The 23,841-nt window shown below is 38.1% G+C and overlaps 1 protein-coding gene across 10 annotated transcripts in view; it reads right to left on the reverse strand.

Moving 5' to 3' along the window:
* The window catches only part of klf12b (Kruppel like factor 12b), a 212,167-nt gene that overhangs the window by 43,621 nt on the left and 144,705 nt on the right, over positions 1-23,841 (reverse strand). For all 10 annotated transcript variants that reach the window (XM_057852549.1, XM_057852546.1, XM_057852544.1 and 7 more), the window contains 2 exons: positions 16,792-16,874; positions 3,093-3,615 (listed from right to left, as the gene is read on the reverse strand). In XM_057852549.1, coding sequence (XP_057708532.1) covers positions 3,093-3,615; positions 16,792-16,874 — 606 coding nt within the window. The remainder of the gene's footprint in view (positions 1-3,092; positions 3,616-16,791; positions 16,875-23,841) is intronic.

Consider the following 23,841-nt stretch of genomic DNA (forward strand, 5'->3'; position numbering starts at 1 on the left):
ACACATTTTGGAGCTATAATTGCAATACCGTGAAACCGTGGTAGTTTTGCCCACGGTTATCGTACCGTCAAAATCTCATACCGGCACATGCCTACTTCTGACCCAGAGACATAAAAAAGCCAGGCTGGAGTTTGCCAAAACTTATCTGAGAAAGCCAAAAACGTTTTGGAAGAATGTTTTCTGGTCAGGTGAGTTAAAAGCAGAGCTTTTTGGGGAAAAGGCATCAACATAGAGTTTACAGGGAAAAAACAATGCCTTCAAAGAAAAGAACACGGTCCACCCAGTCAAACATGGTGGAGGTTCCCTGATGTTTTGGGGTTGCTTTGCTGCCTTTGGCACTGGACTGCTTGACCGTGTGCATGGCATTATGAAGTCTGAAGACTACCAACAAACTGTGCAGCATAATATAGGGCCTAGTGTGAGAAAGCTGGGTCTCCCTCTGAGGTCATGGGTCTTCCAGCAGGACAATAACAAAAAAACACACTTCAAAACCACTAGAAAATGGTTTGCGAGAAAGCACTGGAGATTGCCCAGCCATGAGTCCAGACCTGAATCCCATAGAACACCTGTGAAGAGATCTGAAAATGGCAGTTTGCAGAAAGCACCCTTCAAATCTCTGAGACCTGGAGCAGTTGGCCAAACAAGAATGGTCTAAAATTCCAGCAGAGCATTGTAAAAACTCAATGACGGATACCGGAAGCGGTTGTTCGCAGTTATTTTGTCTAAAGGTTGTGCTACCAAGTATTAGGCTGAGGGTGCTAGTACTTTTGTCCGGCCCATTTTTGGAGTTTTGTGTAAAATGATAAATTTGTTTTCATTTTCTAGGAGAAATCGAGCATTATCTGAAAGAATTGCAGCGGTGCCAACACTTTTGGCCAGCACTGTATACAGTAGATTTACACAAAATAATCTGGGCATTGTAAATGGGCCCTTGCGAATTTTCCGAAAGTGGCCTTCGGGGAAATAAGTTTGCACGCGTCTGTTCGGATCTTCAGACGTAAAAAGTGTGGATAAATTGCCGCGTTTTGTCATCATGTTTGATGCCACCCAACTAATTGAAAAAAAGCTATTGGCAATCATTTATTGCCTTCTTTCCAGGTAGCAGTAGTGAGGGCGCAAACATCTGCAGCGCTTCCACTGTCATTCAGGGTGTGACTGCTTCTCTCTTCGGGTGGGGTTTTTACCGCCGACCACGGGGAGGGAACCTACACTGGCTGCTCTTGTCCACCTTCCGCGCCATACACAGGCCGAGTGTTCAATTTTCTAAAAGAGGTTGCTTCTGGTCACGTCCTGCAAGGATGGACATTTCGGCTTCGCGCCCGTGCACATAGTCTACATTCGAGCACGCAAACAGGGGTGTGTAATTAGCTTTGGGCGGGGTCGTCCTTAGAGATACTTGTTGTGAAATTCTAGGAGAAAAATAGGACAGGGAAATTAAGACTTGCATAACAGGGTGTGGATGAATAGAGACGATGGGTGGCACTCACACACATATACAGACACACCTATTTATGTGCATGTGGGAAGAAAACAAGTTAACATGCACAAATATGACAGAGTTAGTCATTTTTTATGTTAGACATTTGTACACTATTTTGAAGCAAGGCCGAGAACCAACATTGGTATTTGCCATGTGGCAAAATGGATTTTGCCACGTGGCATTTTTTTGCCATGTGGCAAAATGGATTTTTTTGCCATTTGGCAAAATAGATTTTGGCATGTGGCATTTTTTTTTTTTGCCAAGTGGCAAAATGGATTTTGACATGTGGCATTTTTTTGCCATGTGGTAAAATGGATTTTGCCATGTGGCAACATTTATTTTTCCATGTTATTTTTTTTTTGCTCTGTGGCAAAATGGATTTTCCCATGTGGCATTTTTTTTTTTTTTTTTTTTTTTTTTTGCCATATGGCATTTTGTTTTTGCCATGTGGCAAAATGGATTGTGCCATGTAACTTTTTTTGCCATGTGTCAAAATAAATGTTGCCATGTGGCCTTTTTTTCGCCATGTGGCAAAGTGGATTTTGCCATGTGGCATTTTTTTTGCCGTGTGGCAAAATAGATTTTGCCATGTGGCATGTTTTTTTTTTTTTTTTTTGCCATGTGGCAAAATTGATTTTGCCATGTGGCTTTTTTTTTTGGCGATGTGGCATTTTTTTGCCATGTGGCAAAATGGATTTTGCCATGTGGCATTTTTTTGCCATGTGGCAAAATTAATTTTTTGCCATGTGGAAAAATGGATTTTTCCATGTGAAATTTTTTTGCCATTTGGCAAAATGGATTGTGCCATGTGGCATTATTTGCCATGTGGCAAAATGGATTTTGCCATGTGGCATTTTTTTTTGCCATATGGCATTTTTTTGCCATGTGGCAAAATGGATTGTGCCATGTAGCATTTTTTTGCCATGTGGCAAAATAAATTTGCCATGTGGCATGTTTTTTTTTTTTGCCATGTGACATTTTTTTACCATTTGGCAAAATTTGATTTTTCCATGTGGCATTTTTTTGTTGCCATGTGGCATTTTTTTTTTTTTGCCATGTGGCAAAATGGATTTTGCCAAGCGGCATTTTTTTTGCTATTTGGCATTTTTTTTGCCATGTGAAAAAATGGATTTGCCATGTGGAAAAAATCAATTTGGCAAAAAAATGTGGCAAAAATGCCACATGGCACAATCAATTTTGCCAAAAAGCAAAAAAATGAGACATAGGAAAAATCCATTTTGCCACATGGCAAATACAACTTTTGGTTCTCGCTGTTTCTTGAGTGTAACTTAGTTAGCATATGTAGCTAATGCTAAATTGTATGCTTTTAAAGTTTGAACATGGTTTATATTGGGCAATGGTCAGCATATCTTGCGTGTAGGTCGCACCTGCATTTTTGGGTGAAATTTTGGGTAAAAAAAAATATACACGGTACCTATTAATCATCATGAATACATAAAAATATGTATGAGACGTAACCAACCCCTTAATACTGGATAAAAAATGTGTAGGTGCGCTGCATTGTTTCTTTCGTTGTGTATTTTGACTTGATCAAGACGCCTGAAAACTGCTTTCAGACATGAATCCATTGCAAAATGTTGCAAAGTCTCACCTTTGCCCTGGCTCTTGGCATCGTCCAGCAGAGGTAGCATGATGGCGTTGTTGAGGCTGGAGGGCGAACGCACGGCCGTGGTGTACATGAGCGGTAACGACTGCACTACCACCGGGATACGGTGAACGCGACTGCCCAGCTTTCCTGTGCTCTGCAGTCCCAGCGGGCTGGACGGCGGCGGTGGCACCGAGTGCAGGATGTGCAAATATGGCTGGCCTCTCATCCCGGGCGCCACCAGAGGGCCCGGCGAGAGCATCGACGAGGCCGAGGTGATGACCGACGGTGAGGACGAAGAGGATGACGAAAGAGAGGACGGCGAAAAGGCGGATCTCAGCGGGGAGGAAGATGACTTGGTGGTTGAGGAAGAGGATGGGCGGGACTTATTGATCGACAAGTCCACCGGCTCGGTCTGCGTGTGGAAGTGCAGGTCGTGGGCGAGCAGGTCTTCCGGAGGCTCGGGTTTTACTCTGCTGAGGAAGAAGGGCACCCCGTCCATGGCGGTGTAAGGCCGCACTTTTGGTGACTATGGAAGGACAGAAGCATTCGTTAGTCGTGCTGTCTTTTGAAAAATTGAAAAAACATTTGGAATTGTGCAAATTAGATGTCAAATTTTATTATATGTAACCCTTTCAAAATCAGGTTTTTGCCACACAAGGCCATGTAAACACCTTCATATTGAGGTTTTTTAAAACCAAATCACTCCCAGGTATCAAACATTTTCTAAAGAATCTTTTGATAGTTTATGGCAGGGGCGGAGCTTAGCGGGGTACTGGGGGTGCGATCGGACCTAGGCCTCGAAGGTGCCCGATTTGCAGGCGTAAAGTGGGCGTGGTTGGGTGGGTGGAGGGTCAAATAGAAAGGTAAGATGATGTCCAAAGCTGTAACACAGGTAGCCAATCGGATGCCAGGAATGCTAGGCAATATCCAATGGCAGAGCAGCTGTAAGTACCAGCCATACTGTATTTTTGCCTTTTGTACCCTTAAATTTATTTTATAACAAGAGGCAATAAAGTATATTCCCGTTGAGGCGTGTCATAACCTGAAAATTCTGTATGTAGAGACGTTTGTAAGTAGAGGTACCACTGTATTTGTTTCATTAAGTGTAGAAATGAATTAAGCGGATGCAATATTTTCCGTTGATACGTATCTTAACCTGAAAATTCTGTATGTAAAGACGTTCGTAAGTAGACGTACCAATGTATTTGTTTCATTAAGTGTAGAAATGAATTAAGCGGATGCAATATTTTCCGTTGATACGTATCTTAACCTGACAATTCTGTATGTAAAGACCTTCGTAAGTAGAAGTACCTCTGTACAGTATCTATTTAAACAACTACAGAAATTTAGCTGAGGCAATATTTTCCCATTGAGAGGTGTCTTAACCTGAAAATTCTGTATGTAGGAACGTTTGTAAGTTGAGGTACAACTGTATTTATTCAAGGTAAAGTAGGTAAAGGTACCACTGTATTTATCTAAATTTAGCTGAGGCAATATTTTCCCATTGAGGCGTGTCTTAACCTGAAATTTCTGTATGTAGAGACATTCGTAAGTAGAGATACCACTGTATTTATTGAAATAAGTATAGAAATTAATTCAGCTGAGGCAACAATGTCCCGTTCAGGCATGTCTTAACCTGAAATTTCTATATGTAGAGACGTCCGTAAGTAGAGGTATTACTTTATTTTTTTAAACAAGTGTAGAAATTAATTTAGCTGAGGCAGAAATTTCCTGTTCAGGCGTTTTTTTAACCTGAAAATTCTGTATCTAGAGACATTTGTAAGTAGAGGTACCACTGTATTTGTTTCAATAAGTGTAGAAATGAATTAAGCTGAGGCAATATTTTCCGTTGATACGTATCTTAAACTGAAATTTCTGTATGTAGAAACGTTCGTAAGTAGAGGTACCTCTGTATCTATTTAAACAACTGTAGAAATTTATCTGAGGCAATATTTTCCCATTGAGAGGTGTCTTAACCTGAAAATTATGTATGTAGGGATGTTTGTAAGTAGAGGTACAACTGTATTTATTCAAACAAGTGTAGAAATGAATTTAGCTGAGGCAAAATTTTCCCGTTGGGGCGTGTCTTAACCTGAAAATTCTGTATGTAGAGACGTTCAAAAGTAAAGGTACCACTGTATTTATCTAAATTTAGCTGAGGCAATATTTTCCCATTGAGGCGTGTCTTAACCTGAAATTTCTGTATGTAGAGACATTTGTAAGTAACGTACCACTGTATTTATTTAAATAAGTATAGAAATTAATTCAGCTGAGGCAACAATGTCCCGTTCAGGCATGTCTTAACCTGAAATTTCTATATGTAGAGACGTCCGTAAGTAGAGGTATTACTTTATTTTTTTAAACAAGTGTAGAAATTAATTTAGCTGAGGCAGAAATTTCCTGTTCAGGCGTTTTTTTAACCTGAAAATTCTGTATCTAGAGACATTTGTAAGTAGAGGTACCACTGTATTTGTTTCAATAAGTGTAGAAATGAATTAAGCTGAGGCAATATTTTCCGTTGATACGTATCTTAACCTGAAATTTCTGTATGTAGAGACGTTCGTAAGTAGAGATACCTCTGTATCTATTTAAACAACTGTAGAAATTTATCTGAGGCAATATTTTCCCATTGAGAGGTGTCTTAACCTGAAAATTCTGTATGTAGGGATATTTGTAAGTAGAGGTACAACTGTATTTATTTAAACAAGTGTAGAAATGAATTTAGCTGAGGCAAAATTTTCCCGTTGGGGTGTGTCTTAACCTGAAAATTCTGTATGTAGAGACGTCCAAAAGTAAAGGTACCACTGTATTTATCTAAATTTAGCTGAGGCAATATTTTCCCATTGAGGCGTGTCTTAACCTGAAATTTCTGTATGTAGAGACATTCGTAAGCAACGTACCACTGTATTTATTTAAATAAGTATAGAAATTAATTCAACTGAGGCAACAATGTCCCGTTCAGGCATGTCTTAACCTGAAATTTCTATATGTAGAGACGTCCGTAAGTAGAGGTATTACTTTATTTTTTTAAACAAATGTAGAAATTAATTTAGCTGAGGCAACAATTTCCTGTTCAGGCGTTTTTTAACCTGAAAATTCTGTATCTAGAGACGTTTGTAAGTAGAGGTACCACTGTATTTGTTTCAATAAATGAAGAAATGAATTAAGCTGAGGCAATATTTTCCATTGATACGTATCTTAACCTGAAAATTATGTATGTAGAGACGTTCGTAAGTAGAGGTACCTCTGTATCTATTTAGACAACTGTAGAAATTTAGCTGAGGCAATATTTTCCCATTGTTTGTAGGGACGTTTGTAAGTAGAGGTACAACTGTATTTATTTAAACAAGTGTAGAAATTAATTTAGCTGAGGCAATATTTTCCCATTGTTTGTAGGGACGTTTGTAAGTAGAGGTACAACTGTATTTATTTAAACAAGTGTAGAAATTAATTTAGCTGAGGCAATATTTTCCTGTTGGGGCGTGTCTTAACCTGAAAATTCTGTATCTAGAGACGTTCATAAGTAGAGGTGCCACTATATTTGTTTCAATAAGTGTAGAAATGAATTAAACTGAGGCAATATTTCCGTTGATACGTATCTTAACCTGAAAATTCTGTATGTAGAGACGTTTGTAAGTTGAAGTACCTCTGTATCTATTTAAAAAAAAACTGTGGAAATTAATTTAGCTGAGGCAATATTTTCCCATTGAGAGGTGTCTTGTCTTGTTCGTAAGTAGAAGTACCACTGTATTTATTTAAATAATTGTAGAAATTAAGGTAGGTATGTAGCCAATTGGATGCCAGGAATGCTAAGCTATAGCCAATGGCAGCTGCAAGCATCAGCCATACTGTATTTTTGCCGTTTGTATCCTGAAATTGAGGTCATAACAAGAGGCAATATATTCCCGTTCATGCGTGTCTTAACCTGAAATTTCTGTCTCTAGAGACGTTTGTAAGTAGAGGTATCACTATATTTATTTAAATAAGAGTAGAAATGAATTTAGCTGAGGCAATATTTTCCAGTTGAGGCGCATCCGAACCTGAAAGTTCTGTACGTAGAGATGTTCCTATGTCAAGATATCCCTGTATTTAAATAAGTGTAGAAATTAATTTAGCTGACGACTGATAGTGAGCTGATAATGAAGCTTGAATTGGACATATTTCCAAATGAATAGCGCAAAACTGATAAAGAACACATGGCGACATCGTAAAGATAGTGTCACTCGGCACTAGTAACCTTTCATCATCTCCTCTTTCCTTCCCTCCGTTGTTCCGCCTCTCGTTTCCTCCTGTTTTCCATCACTCCCCCAGAAATGTGCCTCTGTGTATTGGTCCCCTCCCTCCTAAATCTCCTTTGTGGAAAAAAACATCATATGGGCTCAATTTCCTGCCCGTCTCCCCTCCCTTTTAGCCCCCACTGTAACACAGGCGCTACGATGTGACCCTGAACACATCACAAAGTTGTTTCCTTCACAAGCCGTCTTGGGTATTTCAAGTGATCTTTGTCCGCAGTGTGTCACATGTGGGAGGGGTGCCACAAGTCTTGATCCTAACAGGGAGGCCTTTCACAGGCCCATCGGGAAGGGAGCGCTTACACTACTTATTTTTTTTTTCTGTTAACTAATCGGGTAAAGCTTATTAAATCTAGAAGGAAAAGCCAGCCATAAAAATGTGCCCCGCCATGGATTTTCACCCCCACTTCACATTTCATTCTGCTTATGTAATGCTGGCTGCGAGTAGTGAATTGAGATTATTTTTTTTTTCTTCCAAGTACCGTTTTTTTTGTTTTGTAGACTACTATTTATACTCCGAGCTTGTATACTCAGCCTACAGGAAATATTACGAGCTCGTGAATAGAATGAAAATCTTTGTTTACTCTGTAACAGCCCTTGACAGAGGAAAACAAATCCCATCGACATCTTGGAGGGGTTCAACTGAGGTTCAGCGGGATCGGGTCAAGGTTTACGGCGTGTGGCTACGGTCCGTTTCGGAGAACCACCCACTAAGCATTCTCGCAAAAAAATAAAAGATAAATAAAAAACTAACGTCCTTATATGACCCTTTAATCCAACTAATTACCTAAAGCATGGGTGTACATTGGTATGAAAAAGTATCTGAACCTTTTGGAATTCCTCACATTTCTGCATAAAGTAACCATCAAATGTGATCTGATCTTTGTTAAAATCACACCGATGAAAAAACAGTGTCTGCTTTACCTACAATCAGCCAAACATTTATAGGTTTTCCTATTTTAATGGGGATAGTATGCAAAAGGGGGGAAATAAGTAAGTGAACCATCACATTTTAAAGTGTGACCTTAGAGTGTGTTCGAAAATTGCAGTGTAGAAAGGGAGGTGAAACAGATAAAGCCAGATAAAAAACATATATGTGAACCATCACATTTAATATTTTTTGGCACTCTCTTTGGCAGCAATATCTTCAACCAGGCGCTTCCTGTAGCTGCATATCAGTCTCGCATATCAATCAGGACTCATTTTGGCCCATTCTTCGCTACAAAACTGCTGTAGTTCAGTCAGATTCCTAGGATGTTTGGCATGAATGGCTGTCTTTAGGGCAGGGGTGGGCAAACCGGTCCTCGAGGGCCACAGTGGGTCCTGGTCTTTGTTCTAACTGACCCAGCACAGATAGTATAACCAATGAGGTTTCAGCAGAAATGGGAAGCACCTGACTGCAATCGACTGATTGCACTTGTAAAACAGCAGATTGGTGAAAATGTGTCCTCTTAGTGGGTTGCAACAAAAACCCGCACCCACTGCGGCCCTTTGTGGAATAGTTTGCCCACCCCTGCTTTAGGGCATGCCAGAGCATCTCAATGGGGTTCAAGTCTGGATTTTGACTTGGCCACTCCAGAACGTGTAATTTTGTTCTTCTAAAACCATTCTGAAGCTGATTTACTCTGTGTTTTGGATCATTGTTTTGTTGCAGCATCCATCCTCCTTTTTTAGCTTCAACTGTCTGATGGACGGCCTCAGGTTTTCCTGTAAAACATCATGATAAATTTTTGAATTCATTCTTCCATTAATGATTTCAAGTTGTCCAGGCTCTGAGGTAGCATAACAGCCACAAAACATTATGCTCCCTCCACGATGCTTCACGATGGGGATGAAGTGTTGTTGTTGGTGAGCTGTTCCATTTTTCCTCCACACATGGCGTTGCGTGCAACTCCCAAACAATTCCACTTTGGTTTTATCAGTCCACAAAATATTTTGCCAAAACTTCTGTGGAGTGTCCAAGTGCCTTCTTGTGAACATTAAAGGAGCGACAACGTTTTTTTTTAGACAGCAGTGGTTTCCTCCGTGGGGACCTCCCATAAACACCATTCTTGTCCATAGTTTTACATATAGTTGATGTAAGAGATATTAGACTGTCCCAGTGATTTCTGAAAGTCTTTAGCAGACACTCTATGGTTGTTTTTTACCTCTCTGGGTATTCTGCGCTGAACTCTTGGCATCATCTTTGGTGGACGGCCACTCCTTGGGAGAGAAGCAACAGTGCCAAACTCTCTCCATTTGTAGACAACTTCTCTGACTGTCGATTGATGAACAACCAGACTTTTAGAGATGGTTTTGTATCATTTCCCAGCTTTATACAAATCAAACAATGCTTGATCGCAGGTCTTCAGACAGCTCTTTTGACCGAGCCTAATGCTTCCCATCAAGACAATTCTTACCCGGTGTGTGTTTTATAGCGGGCAGGGTAGCTTTAAACCACTCGTCAGTGATTGGGTACGCACCTGACTTAAATTGTTTGGTAAAAATTGGTTTCAATTGCTCTTTAAGTCTCCTTAGGCAGAGGGTTCACTTACTAATTTGTCCCCCTTCTGTCAGTTTGCATGTTTATCCTCATTAAAGTATAAAAACCTATAAATGTTTGTGTGGTTTTAGTTAAAGCAGACACTGTTTTTTTCATCTGTGTGATTTTGACAATGATCAGATCACATTTAATGGTGATTTTATGCAGAAATGTGAGAAATTCCAAAAGGTTCAGATACTTTTTCATTGTACTGTACAGTTACTTTAAGACCTTACAGTGCATCTGTTTCTCTTATTGAAAGATCTACACGTACGCAGTTGTGACAGTTTCAAAGATTATGCTGGGTTTGTGAAACATCAATTCCAAAGGTAGATCCTCGGACTATATTTTGCCAATGAAATTACACATCTTGTTTCCGAGCAGGTAGTCAAGATGAAGCCAAGGTCATTGAATGGAAAGAACAACAGATTCTTATAGCCTGATGTGTTATCTTGGGTCTTCTTGAATTGTTTGGTCACACAGGTACTCCGTGCTGATAAGAAATCTCCACTTCTGCCCACTTAAGAGTGGCAACAGGTGGTTTCTCTCTGGGTCTTTCTGGGTGTTCTGCTCTCTGTCGCGCCTCAAGGCTTTCGAGCACCTCTGAAGTCACCCTCCATCCGTGCAGCCATCTCAATCTGGATGCAACCTCTAGCGGCTTTGAAGTGTGCCGAGATCCCATCTCCCGCCTCCAAATGACTGCGCCTCCCCGTCGCAGGGCAGACAGGCCGTGACAAAAATGTGGTCTTCATTTGGGTGGCATGGAGCCAAAGCTGGAAATATGGCCTTGCCTCGTTAGAGCTTTCCCCTGCATGGGGCTGAAAAATGTGCCCTACTGTTATACTGGTTTCAGTATCCCCTAATATAGACAATGGAGCTAGAACTGAGGCAGGCAGCTCAAGCACATCTTTGTGTGTGTATGTTTGGAGGGGAGGGGGGACTTACTGTCAAAACGAGAGTAGAGTCGGCTTTAGTTTTCCAGTTTCTGTATCTTTACATAAAAAAGTTTTTGTTTTACTGTGATGGGACTTAAGCCGTGTTGTCACAGATTACTTGAAAAAGTCATTTAATTACTGATTATGCCTCATAAAAGTAATCTGGTTACTTTACTGATTACTAGGGTTGTTCCGATCATGTTTTTTTGCTCCCGATCCGATCCCGATCGTTTTAGTTTGAGTATCTGCAGATCCCGATATTTCCCGATCCGATTGCTTTTTTTTGCTCCCGATTCAATTCCAATCATTCCCGATAATTTTTCCCCATCATATACATTTGGCAATGCATTAAGAAAAAAATGAATAAAACTCGGACGAATATATACGTTCAACACACAGTACATAAATACTGTATTTGTTTATTATGACAATAAATCCTCAAGATGGCATTTACATTATTAACATTCTTTCTGTGAGAGGGATCCACGGATAGAAAGACTTGTGACTTTGTATATTGTGACTAAATACTGCCATCTAGTGTATTTGTTGAGCTTTCAGTAAATGATACTGTAGCCATGCCCAAATACATGATTGGAAGTGGAACCATGACTGCGTAGTGCTCCTAATTGATATATCTTCTCTGCGTTGGGAAACAACATAAGGTGTTAAAAAAAGATCAATTGCTACCTTGCTTCCCTACATTGCTTCCCATGATATTTCTAATCGTAGAGAGAGGGATTGTAAGGCTTTAGCCAATTAAAAAAAGGCTCCAAAGGCTGCCAAAATTCACTCTACTCATTTTACGCTGCCTTATATCTCTCTATATAGGTAAAACGGCACCATTACAGATTGAGTGCGACAATGCGTGAGTGGGTCGTGCAGCGCGTGCATTAATTGCGTTAAATATTTTAACATGATACATTTTTTTAAAAATTAATTATCGCCGTTATCGGGATAAATTTGATAACCCTACCTTAAGCCTAAACTAAAGACTCTGGATGAGTGTAACATATTATGTTTGTAACGTTAAATACAATTAGAAAACAATTTCATTAAAAAAATATATATCTATATTAAAAAAAGGCATGGCCGATATTTTTTTGCCAATTCCAATACTTTGAAAATGACGTGATCGGACCCGATCGATCGGGACAGCTCTACTGATTACTTTATTATCAAAGTAGTCCTATAACGGCACAAACAATTTTTTTTTTCAACACAATTGCGAATGATTTACTATCACATAATAAAAACAAAAAACTAGGGCTGTAAAAATTATCGCGTTAACGGGCGGTAATTAATTTTTTTGATCAATCCCGTTAAAATATTTGACGCAATTAACGCACATGCCCCGCTCAAACAGATTAAAATGACAGCAGTGTAATGTTCGCTTGTTACTTGTTTTTTGGTGTTTGGCGCCCTCTGCCGGTGCTTGGGTCCAACTGATTTTATGTGTTACACCATGAGTGAGCATGGTGTAATTATTGACATCAACAATGGCGAGCTACAAGTTTATTTTTTGATTGAAAATTTTACAAATTTTAATAAAACGAAAACATTAAGAGGGGTTTTAATACAAAATTTCTATAACTTGTACTAACATTTATCTTTTAAGAACTACAAGTCTTTCTATCCAAGGATCGCTTTAAGGGAATGTTAATAATGTTAATGCCATCTTGTTGATTTATTGTTATAATAAACAAATACAGTACTTATGTACCGTATGTTGAATGTATATATCCGTCTTGTGTCTTTCAATTCCATTCCAACAATACTTTACAGAAAAATATGGCATATTTTATAGATGGTTTGAATTGCAATTAACTACGATTAATTAATTTTTAAGCTGTAATTAACTCGATTACAAATTTTAATCGTTTGACAGCCCTACAAAAAACTTAAGTAGAGGTACCACTGTAATTAAACAATTGTAGAAATTAATTTAGCTGAGACAATATTTTCTCGTTGAGACGTGTTTTAACCTGAAAATTTTGTATGTAGAAACGTTCGTAAGTAGTGTAACACTGTTTTTATTTAAACAATTGTAGAAATTTAACTGAGGCAATATTTTCTCGTTGAGGCGTGTCTTAACCTGAAAATTCTGTATGCGGAGACGTTCGTAAGTAGAAATACCACTGTATTTATTCAAAGTATAGAAATAAATTTAGCTGCGGCAATGTTTTCCCGTTGAGAAGTGTCTTAACCAGAAAATTTTGTATGTAGGGACATTCGTAAGTAGAGGTACGTCTGTATTTCTTTAAACAAGTGTAGAGATTTAATTTAGCTGAGGCAATATTTTCCTGTTGACGTGTGTCTTAACCTGAAAATTCTGTATGGAGAGACGTTCGTAAGTAGATATATGACTGTATTTATTTAAATAAGAGTAGAAATTAATTTAGCTGAGGCAGTATTTTGCCGTTTGCATGTCTTAACCTTAAAATTCTGTATGTAGTGACGTTCATAAGAAGAGGTACGTCTGTATGTAGAGACGTTCATAAGTAGAGGTACCACTGTATTTATTTAAACAAGTGTAGAAATTGATTTGCCTGAGGCTATATTTTCAGGTTGAGGCGTATCTTAACCTGAAAATTCTGTATGTAAACACGTTCGTAAGTGGAGGTATCACTGTATTTGTTTCAATAAGTGTAGAAATGAATTTAGCTGAGGCAATATTTTCCCGTTTACATGTCTTAACCTGAAAATTCTGTATGTAGAGACGTTCATAAGTAGAATTTTCCAGTTGAGGTGTATCTTCACCTGAAAATTCTGTATGCAGAGACGTTCGTAAGTAGAGATATCACTGTATTATTAAAATATTTATTCAAACAAGTATAGACATAAATTTAGCTGAGGCAATATTTTCCCGTTGAGGCGTATCTTAACCTGAAAATTCAGTGTGTAGACACGTTCGTAAGTGGAGGTATCACTGCGTTTGTTTCAATAAGTGTAGAAATGAATTTAGCTGAGGCAATATTTTCCCGTTTGCATGTCTGAACCTGAAAATTTTGTATGTAGAAACGTTCATAAGTAGAGGTACCAATGTATTTATTTAGACAAGTGTAGAAATGAATTTAGCTGATGCAATATTTTCCTGTTTGCATGTCTTAACCTGAAAATTTTGTATGTAGAAACGTTCTTAAGTAGAGGTACCACTGTATTTATTTAAACAAGTGTAGAAATTAATTTAGCAGAGGCAATGTTTTCCCGTTGAGGAGTGTCTTAACTTGAAAAAGTAATTTAATTACTGATTATATCTGAAAAAACGTAATCTAGTTACTTTACTGATTATTTTATTATCAAAGTATTACTATAAAAGTTATTTATCGGTTACTTTTTACAGTAGCAGCACAAACTTTTTTTCCAGCACAATTGCGAATGATTCAATATCATAATACTGAATATTACCTCTATTTTAAAGCTTGTAGAAATGACATGTTCATTCGGGCCGATTTAAAAGGATAGTAAACCAGAGACAAACTTTGAAATAAAATAAACTGAACACAAATGAGCATTATTAAAGAAATGTAGTGACCTGCACACACACAGCTGTGGTGGCAACACAAAGCCCCTGTAGCCTAGCAACAGCTTCTCCATAACAAGACCACTTTATTTATAGGTATGCTGGACCAGAGAGCCCTGATACTGTACAAGGGCCATCTATGCTAAGCTCACGTCAGGTACCATCATTACCATTGTTGTTTTCGGTAAGAATGACGATAACCAAAATATTTCGTTGACGAACAATTTTTTTAATGACGAAAAAAAAATGGGAGAGTAAAGCATAACAAGACAAGTGCCGGTTTTCATCTGACGAGACGGGAACAAGACAAAAATGCGGCATAGTTTCCGTTACATGTTCACAATGTGTGACATTTTCCAATTGCATGTTCAGGCTACATGCTTGCCTGTTTTAACACATGGTAGGATTTTCTTTCTTATCTTATCAAGAGATAATAGGCAATGTTGCTTTTAGCCTTTAAAGGTCTGTGCTTAGTGGTCATCACACACTAAACGTACTGAAATTCGTAACGTTGGCAAAATGTTAGCATTAGCTTTAGCGTGGCGCGCGTCGTCTTAACGCCCGGAAACTTTTTTCTACTTTGTGGTGTTCAGGTAGGTATAGTTAATTGAAAATAAAGTCGTTTTATTTTGCTGGGTGTACATTTTAAGTATTCATTGACGAAAACTAGATGACAATTTTCAGCATTTTCGTTGACGAAAACTAGATGAAGACGAACACATTATGAAATGACTATTTCACGCGACGCAGGGAATTTTTCGAACAACCCCGAAAAAAATTCAGTCCGCCCGTAAAAGCTGATTTTTAGCAGATTAAAAAAAAAAAAAAATCAAAATGTATCTAGTCCTACAATTTTTGACCAAATCACATAATTTGGACATAAAAAATTCCGGGACAGTGAGGGGCATAAAAGCTGTACACAGAATTTGGAAAAAATGTACGGTTCCCCGGAAATTTGCCAAAAACTTTCCCATTTATTTTTAACGGGATGCAACGTTTGTTCAAATTTCCCATTCACTTCCAATGGAATTTCCAATGGAATTTACATTGCATTGATGCCACTGACAGCCATGTATGTCGAATCTATTGATGCCAATGTACTTGGATTCTATTGACGCTTATGAATGTCGATGCCATTGATGGCCATGGACGTCCAAATTTCCCATTCATTTTCAGTGGCATTGACTTTGTTTAATGCCATTGAAAGCCACGTGTGTTGATTTTATTGATGCCAATATACTTGGATTCCATTGACGCAAATCTAAGTCGATTCCATTGACGGCCATGGACGTCCAAATTTCCCATTCATTTTCAATGGCAAAAAAAAAAATGTCCTCAAATCAACAGGAAATGACCAGATATCAATAGGACGTGTCCCACAAATGTTCCCAAATGACCTGATTCGACGAGGACACGCCCCCCAAATGTTCCCAAATGACCTCATATGACTAGGACACGCCCCCCAAATGTACCCAAATGACCTGATATGAGCAGGACAAGTCCCACAAATGTCCCCAAATGACCTGATATGACCAGTACACGTCCCCATCTGTCCCCAAATCAACAGGAAGTCACCTTATATTGACTCTGAAATGTCCCCACACATACCTGGGCGGGGCAAAGATCTGTATCTCCTCAGAGCAAAGACCTAGAGTAATTTCTCCAGAAATTGCAGTTTCTAGTTTTCTAATCGAATACTCGAATTAATTGATTAATCGTTGTAGCACTAAATCTGATGTGATACAACTGTGTGTGATTTTAGCCATTTTAAGTAGGATTGAATGTGGGGGTGTCCTAATTTTTTTCATATGACTGTACTTTTACGTGAGTAATATTCTTTAGGAGTAACACTACTCTCACTTAAGTAAAGGTTTTGGCTATTCTAGAGTTGCAAAAGTGAAGTATTTTTAAGAAAATAGTGCTCAGTACGAGTTAAGCAAAACGCTTGAATCGCAACGTTTAACTTCTGTGATTCATACTTGGCGATAGAAAGCTCAACGGGAACGAGTGGGGGGCGGAGGAAGAGATGGATCAGAGTGTGTGCACAAGAGGAAGATTATTCATGTGTTTGTAAGACCGAAGGTCTACGGGAGGATCAATGGGGAGCATAAAGATGCGGACAGATAGCAGAGTTTCTCATGTGACCCAGCTTCCCTGCGGACAATCACCCCCAACTAATATGAAGTCCCTGACAACCCTAACCCCAAACCACCTCCCTCCTTCCTCATGCATTCCTGTCCCAGCTGCGTCTTTCCTCACTACCATGCTCTCCGACCACTCCTCATAGCCCCCATGATCGCTGTCTCGCTCACTTGCTCGAGCCTGGGAGTAATTATCCGCCCGGTGACGGGAGGAGGCAAGAAGGAGAGGAAAGCAAGAGGGGTTGCTGTGAGGGGAAAACGGGGAATTGTCTGGAAAACAACTGCTCGCTTACCCCTCGTTCCGATTCCAGGGGCTCGGCTTTGACTCGGACTGCAGGCATTCCGTCAAGCATTAGCATCCTGTCTCTTCGGCGGCCTGTAAAAGGACAAAGTTTAGCTTAGTAAGCAGTAAACAAATACATATTACATTTGTAAGTCACAAACAGGGGACATTCATTGGTTGATTTATCTTCTGTATACCTCCTGAGGTTCGCGGGGTGCTGAAGCCTATCCCAGCTAACTATTGGCAGGAGGCAAGCTACACTAGAGGTGTGACAAAATATCGAAACGATGATATAGGGTGATACTTTGTATCCCAAAAGGTTACCAATTTGCTCCTGCCAATAATCGATACATCATTTAAAAAGGTCTCACTGTTTAATTACCTATAAGTACCAAGGGTGGATCAGTTGATACAAATCACTTTTGTATCCATAGAAGGGTCATCTGACTCTAATCAGCATATCTTTTGTGAGCATTGAGGTCATCCCCATTCACACTTGCAAAACCTCAGGGTTGAATCGCTCCAATTAGCATCTTGAGTGTTTGCAGGGCAGGGCTGCCTGTTTGGACATTACAGCATTGAGAATGAACAGCTGTCTCAATCTCTCTGAATATTGAGTTGCACGGTTTCTTGTATGTATGGAGCTATGTTGTCGTATTGCTGATGATGGATGGCTGATGATGCACAACACAAGAAGTGATCCATAAATGACCCAAAGTCATCAAGAAGTGACTGTACATCAACAGCAAATAACCCGAAATGCCTCAAAATTAAACTCTTTAGTTGCCATTGACCGCCAAAGACATCCAATTCATTTGAAGTTTCTGCTCTGCTGTCCAAAATGAACAGGAAGTGACACATAAATGCCCCAAAATCAACAGTAAGTGACTGAATATCAACAGCATATGACCTGAAATGCTCCAAAATTAAAGTCTTTAGTTGCCATTGACCGCCAAAGACATCGAATTCATTTGAAGTTTCTGCTCTGCTGTCCAAAATGAACAGGAAGTGACTAGGGCTGTCAAAATCATCGCGTTAACGGGCGGTAATTAATTTTTCAAAATTAATCACGTTAAAATATTTGACGCAATTAACGCACATGTCCCGCTCAGACAGATTTAAATGACAGTAGAGTGAAATGCCCTCTTGTTAATTGTGTGTTATGGAGTTTTGCCGCTCTCTGCTGGCGCTTGGGTGCGACTGATTTTATAGGCTTCAGCACCCATGAGCATTGTCTAAGTAATTATTGCCATCAACAATGGCAGGCTACTAGTTTATTTTTTGATTGAAAGTTTTACAAATTTTATTAAAACGAAAACATTAAGAGGGGTTTTAATATAAAATTTCTATAACTTGTACTAACATTTATCTTTTAAGAACTAAAAGTCTTTCTATCCATGGATCGCTTTAACAGAATGTTAATAATGTTAATGTCTTGTTGATTTGTTATAATAAACAAATACAGTCCTTATGTACCGTATGTTGAGTGTACTGTATATATCCTTCTTGTGTCTTATCTTTCCATTCCAATAATTTATTTTACAGAATATATATATAATTTACAGAAAAATATGGCATATTTTATAGATGGTTTGAATTGCGATTAATCGCGATTAATTACGATTAATTAATTTTTAAGCTGTAATTAACTCGATTAAAATTTTTAATCGTTTGACAGCCCTAATTTTAACGTAACGTACTTATGTTCCAATTTGCTAATATGTTTTGAAAAATAAAAATCCTGTTCATTGGAAAAAAGTTTTTTTTTTAACCCAGATATCTAATAGTAACATATTTTAAAGCTGTAAATGCAATACCGTGAAATCGTGATATTTTGGTTTAAGGTTATCTTACTGTCAGAATATCATACCAGCAAATGCCTAGATTCTGACAGTGATCAAATACTGACATGAATTATAATCTGCTGAGTCATAAAGCTGTTTTAATAAAGACATCCGGTTGCGTGGTGGATGTCCGCAGGCCTTTCAATAGTGAACAATAATTGGCTTGTTTAAGTAGTTACTCAACAATACTTACCACAGAAAAAAAAAAGTTCCTGCAAATTGTACAGCAAATAGCACGCGTGTAACCAAACATCCTGCTACAAGCACTTAGCCTCTGTCTGTTGGCCCGTAAATGCTGCCGCTTTAAAGGAAATGGAGCAAATAACAACAATGTATGGTATATTGAAACTCTCTCAGCAAAATATGACCTTAGGTACTGTAATTTTCGGACTATAAGCAGCTACTTTTTTACCCTCATTTTGAATCCTGCTGCTTATAGTCCAGTGTGGCTATTTGTTAATTTGGGTTAATTGGTAACACTTTATTTGACAGCTGTGTCGTAAGACTGCCATAAAACCGTCATAATTATGACATGACATTATTGTGGGCTTTAATGAATGCTTATGACCATAGGCTGAGTTTGACTTTTGGGGCAGGGGGGGCACAACGTATTGATGATCCCGAAACGCAGTGTCAGCAATAAAATTAACTTTGAAGAATATTTATAATAATAAGTTGACAATGAGCGTTTTTTGTTTCCCATCATTCTTGAGGGGAATTCTAAATCAGGCTGCTAGGAAATACTTTTCGCCAAGCTCGTCATCCATCGAATATGGTACGCCCGCTGGTGTCGTGCCAGTGTAGTTGCCTCAGTCAAAAATTGCATCCCCTGGGCGGAGCCATATGGATGTAGATTTGTCTCTTCATTATTCGATCAAAAAAAAAAAAAAGTTGCTTCAATCAAAATATATATTTTCCAATTTAAAAAAAAGTCACTTCAATCAAAAAATAAATGTGTTTGCATGCAAAAATAAATGTGAAATTTAAAAAAATATATAAAAGCTATTTTTATTTGATTTCTTTATTTTGATTGATATATTATATTTATATTATATTTTCAAAAGAAAAATCACTTCAATCAAAAAAAAAAAAAAAAAATTTTCAATCATAGGAAAAAAAGTATTTGAATGCGAAAAAATATTAGAGACTCAAAAATTTGCATTTTAACGCATAAATTTTCATATAAAAAAAACCTTTTCTTTGACTTTAGCCATCCTTTTTGTGTTTGGGCCATATTATGGGGAAGACATTTGTGTCTAAATCATTTAATCCCCCAAAAAGTTGCTTCAATCATATAAAAATATTTTCAATCAAAGAAAAAAATCGTTTGAAAAATAAAATTGCCCTCCCCTATTTTTTATTTTTATTTTTTGAAAATAATATGCAAAGCAAATGACCGTCTAAGGTTCTAGTCACATGATCTGTTGAAAAAATAATTTTTACCCATTATAAAATTATCTTTTTTTTGTTCATTTCATCATTTTTTTTTGTTTGTTTTCTTGCTTTACAACTTTTATATATATAGGAAAGTCAATTACATGCAATGACACTTTTTGGCCACTAGGGGGGCCTGCCCCCTTAAACTCCGCTTATGCTTATGACAGATGTCATTAAGTGTCATCCGGCAAATTATGTCACTAACTCAATTTATGTCTAGCTCGGATCTTTTACATCCATTCAAAAGTGAGATAATTTGCCATATGAAACAAAATGATGTCCGTCTTAAGCATTCATTAATGCGCATGGCAGTGTCATGTCATAATTATGATGGTCTTATGACAGTCTTATGGCACCACTGTCAACTAAAGTGTTACCGTAATTCCATAACGAGCAATTAATGAAACAACTAGATGAGTAACTGAAGAAATAATTTGCACAGAACATGAATTTTGACTGTTAATTACATATGTAGAACTGCAACGCATGCTAGTAGGTATGTTGGACGACAACAGTGTTGACAGCAGGTGGCAGCAGAGGTTGAATGTCTCCCCTAAGAGAACGGTGATGGTCAAATAAAGCTTCCAGAAGCAATGAACCACCAACCAATTGGCTGCAAAGCTTCATGGTGGTTCATTTGGTCTTATGACAGTCTTATGATATAGTGCAAAAAAATTATGGTAGTCCTCTTATTATTTGACCTAGATTGTAGAATTCAAGTACGGCGAATCACTTCCACATTTGACAACTGTTAATCCCTCGCATCCACAAATCTATTGGATCTGCAACTGTGACAACTCATAAAGTTGGAAAATAAACAAAAAAGAATGTCATAAATGAGGTAATATTACACAGAGAGGATTCATTCACTTTGGTATGGTATGACTATGGTGGGGTGGCAGAGTTTGTGGGTTTGATTCTCTGTCCTGGTGACCTCATTTAAGTATCCTTGAAAAAGACATTCAACGCTACTCCTGATGCAGCATCATCAGTAGGTAAATTAGTATATAGTGCCAAAACGCTTTGAGTACCTTGAAGGTGAAAAGGTGCTATACAAGTGTAGTTCCATTTACCGTGACTTTGAGCACTCTCAGGGGCAGTTTATATGCCAACAGGGATGACAACATAACGCTGTGACAGTGGAGCGGGGCTCAGCGGCACCCACTCCTCGGTAGGGAAAGAAATTAGAGTGCGAGAATAGCGCAGACCCAGATTTGGACCCTATGCCGTAGCTTGATGTGTGCTAGGCATGTGCCGGTATGAGATTTTGACGGTACGATAACCGTGAGCAAAAATACCGAGGTTTTACGGTATCACGGTATTGCAATTATAGCTCCAAAATGTGTTATTTTGAGAGGTATGGGTTAAAAAATAAATTTTAAAAATCCGGGATTATTTTACTTTTCAGAAAATATTTGCAAATTGGAACATGAATATTATGTTAAAAGAAATAAATAAACAAAAAAGTATTTTCAATAAAATTAAAATAAATAGAACTTACAGACTACCCACAGCCACAGCTCAGGTTGCTCAAGATTTGAGCGAGAACTAAATTAATTGCTGTAAAAAAGTAAAAACACTTCTAAATAAAACTGAAAAATATTGACTCCTTTTTTTATTTTTTGAGGGGGCAAAAGCTCAAGTGAGGTTTCGCCATTTTCAGCCACTGTGTCAACTCTAGTCTACATGTCATGCCTTTGTGTTAAAAAGACACAGAATTCATTAGTTAAATAAGTTAAAAATGGATAAGTGAGTTAAAATGTGAATGTTGTTGTGTAAAGGTTTAATCTAAAAACACTGGGAGTGAGACCTCTCCTTGTCCAGCGAGCGTACATTTGTACTTAGGGCAAGATCATCTGTTGCAATTAGCGAGCTTTGATGTTATCCCTTTTCCTTCATTCAAGCTTGTTTCTCAGTGGCTGTGAGATTTATAACCTGGACGAAGTTGCTCTTCCAGCTAAGACTAGGCTAACATGCGTCTTTGTAAGTTTTTAGTTAATTTGTATTTTGAATTTGAAAGGAAAATGTGTGTTTTGTTTTTGGCGAACTTTTTCATGGATGACTTCCTCACATTCTATTGTCTTTGTGCTAATGAAGCTACTCACACGTGTAAAATACTATTGTACGTTTTAAAAGTGTTCATTTTGTATATTTCAGTTACCATGATTTGAGACCTCCATAAATTCAAGAAAAGTACGCCTTTTGTTTGGAGTGTTTCTTTTTTGGTGTTTAACAGAATAGCGTCACTGACACACCGCTCCAAGACACTTCTGGCTGCATTTTTGAGACTTGTAAAATAGCGAATACCGTACTACGGTATGACGGAAAATTTTTGTGGTTTTGAAACCGTGACGTTTTCATACCACGGTAAACCTTGAAACCGGTAACCGGCACATGCCTAATGTGTGCCTTCAAAAAATCCGGACTACGCGTCATGTCCAAGTGACGTGAAGATCAAAGGACTGTGATTGGTCCCCTGAGAACGTTATTTCCCGTTCAGCACAACAACAACACCGCCATTTTCAAACCTTCTTGAGCTACACGCAAAAATGGACCAAGCCAAAGAGAGGGTTGTCGAGGAGGTTCGCAAGTACTACCACCTGTACATCGTGTCTATTTAATGCATCATAATCTCCGTTGCCATTGTTGTCTATGACCGGAAGAAAACTAAAGGAATTCGACAAAGCCACACCCCTCTAGTGTCTTGGCAGTGAATTACAGAGCAACGTGTTCCCTTGACACAGAACTCCGAATGCTCAATGACAACGTAGAGTGTACGCCGTCACTCCACCGTCACCGTAACCCGGAGGCATAAATCAGCCTTTAGAGCAGGGATCAGGAACCTTTTTGAACGAGACAGCAGAAACCATAGGCGGAGTTTGACTTTTGGCGCTGGGGGGGGGCACAACATGATGATGACTCCGAACTTAATTTACAAGAATATTAATAATAATAAGTTGACAATGAGCGTTTTTTGTTTCCCATCATTCTTGAGGGGAATTCTAAATCAGGCTGCTTAGGCAATACTTTTCGCCAAGCTCGTCATCCATTTAATATGGTACGCCCGCCGGTGTCGTGCCAATGTAGTTACCCCAGTCAAAAATTGTATATCCTGGGCGGAGCAATATGGAGGTAGATTTGTGTCTTTACTAGTAAATCCCAAAAGAAGTTGCTTCAATAAAATTTTTTAAAAAAAAACTTCAATCAAAATACATCTTTTCAATCCCAAAAAGTCGCTTCAATAAAACATTTTTAAAAAATGAAAGCATAAATGAATTTGAAACTAAAAAAAATGCATGTGAAAGCTATTTTTCTTTGGTTGAATTTTTTTTTTTTTTTTTTGATTGGAGTCAAGTTTTTTTTTTGATTGAAGCAACTTTTTTGATTGAAGTAATGTGGATTTGTGTTTGGCCCACATTTTGGCTAGGACATTTTTGTCTTTATTTTTCAATCAAATAATAAGTTGCTTCAAAAATATATATATTTTTCGAAAAGAAAAATCACTTCAATCAAAAAAAGAAAACATTTAAATCATGGAAAACGTTTTTAAATGCGAAAAAGTATTTGAGATTGAAAAAATTTATATATTATATATATATACATACATATATACACATATATATATACATATATACATATATATATATATATATATACATACATACACATATATATACATATATACATATATATATACATACATACATATATACATATATAACAGAAACGGTAACAGTGGCAGTATATACAGTGGGGAGAACAAGTATTTGATACACTGT

Source organism: Corythoichthys intestinalis, chromosome 12 (assembly GCF_030265065.1).
Source record: "Corythoichthys intestinalis isolate RoL2023-P3 chromosome 12, ASM3026506v1, whole genome shotgun sequence".
Classification (NCBI taxonomy): Eukaryota; Metazoa; Chordata; class Actinopteri; order Syngnathiformes; family Syngnathidae; genus Corythoichthys; species Corythoichthys intestinalis.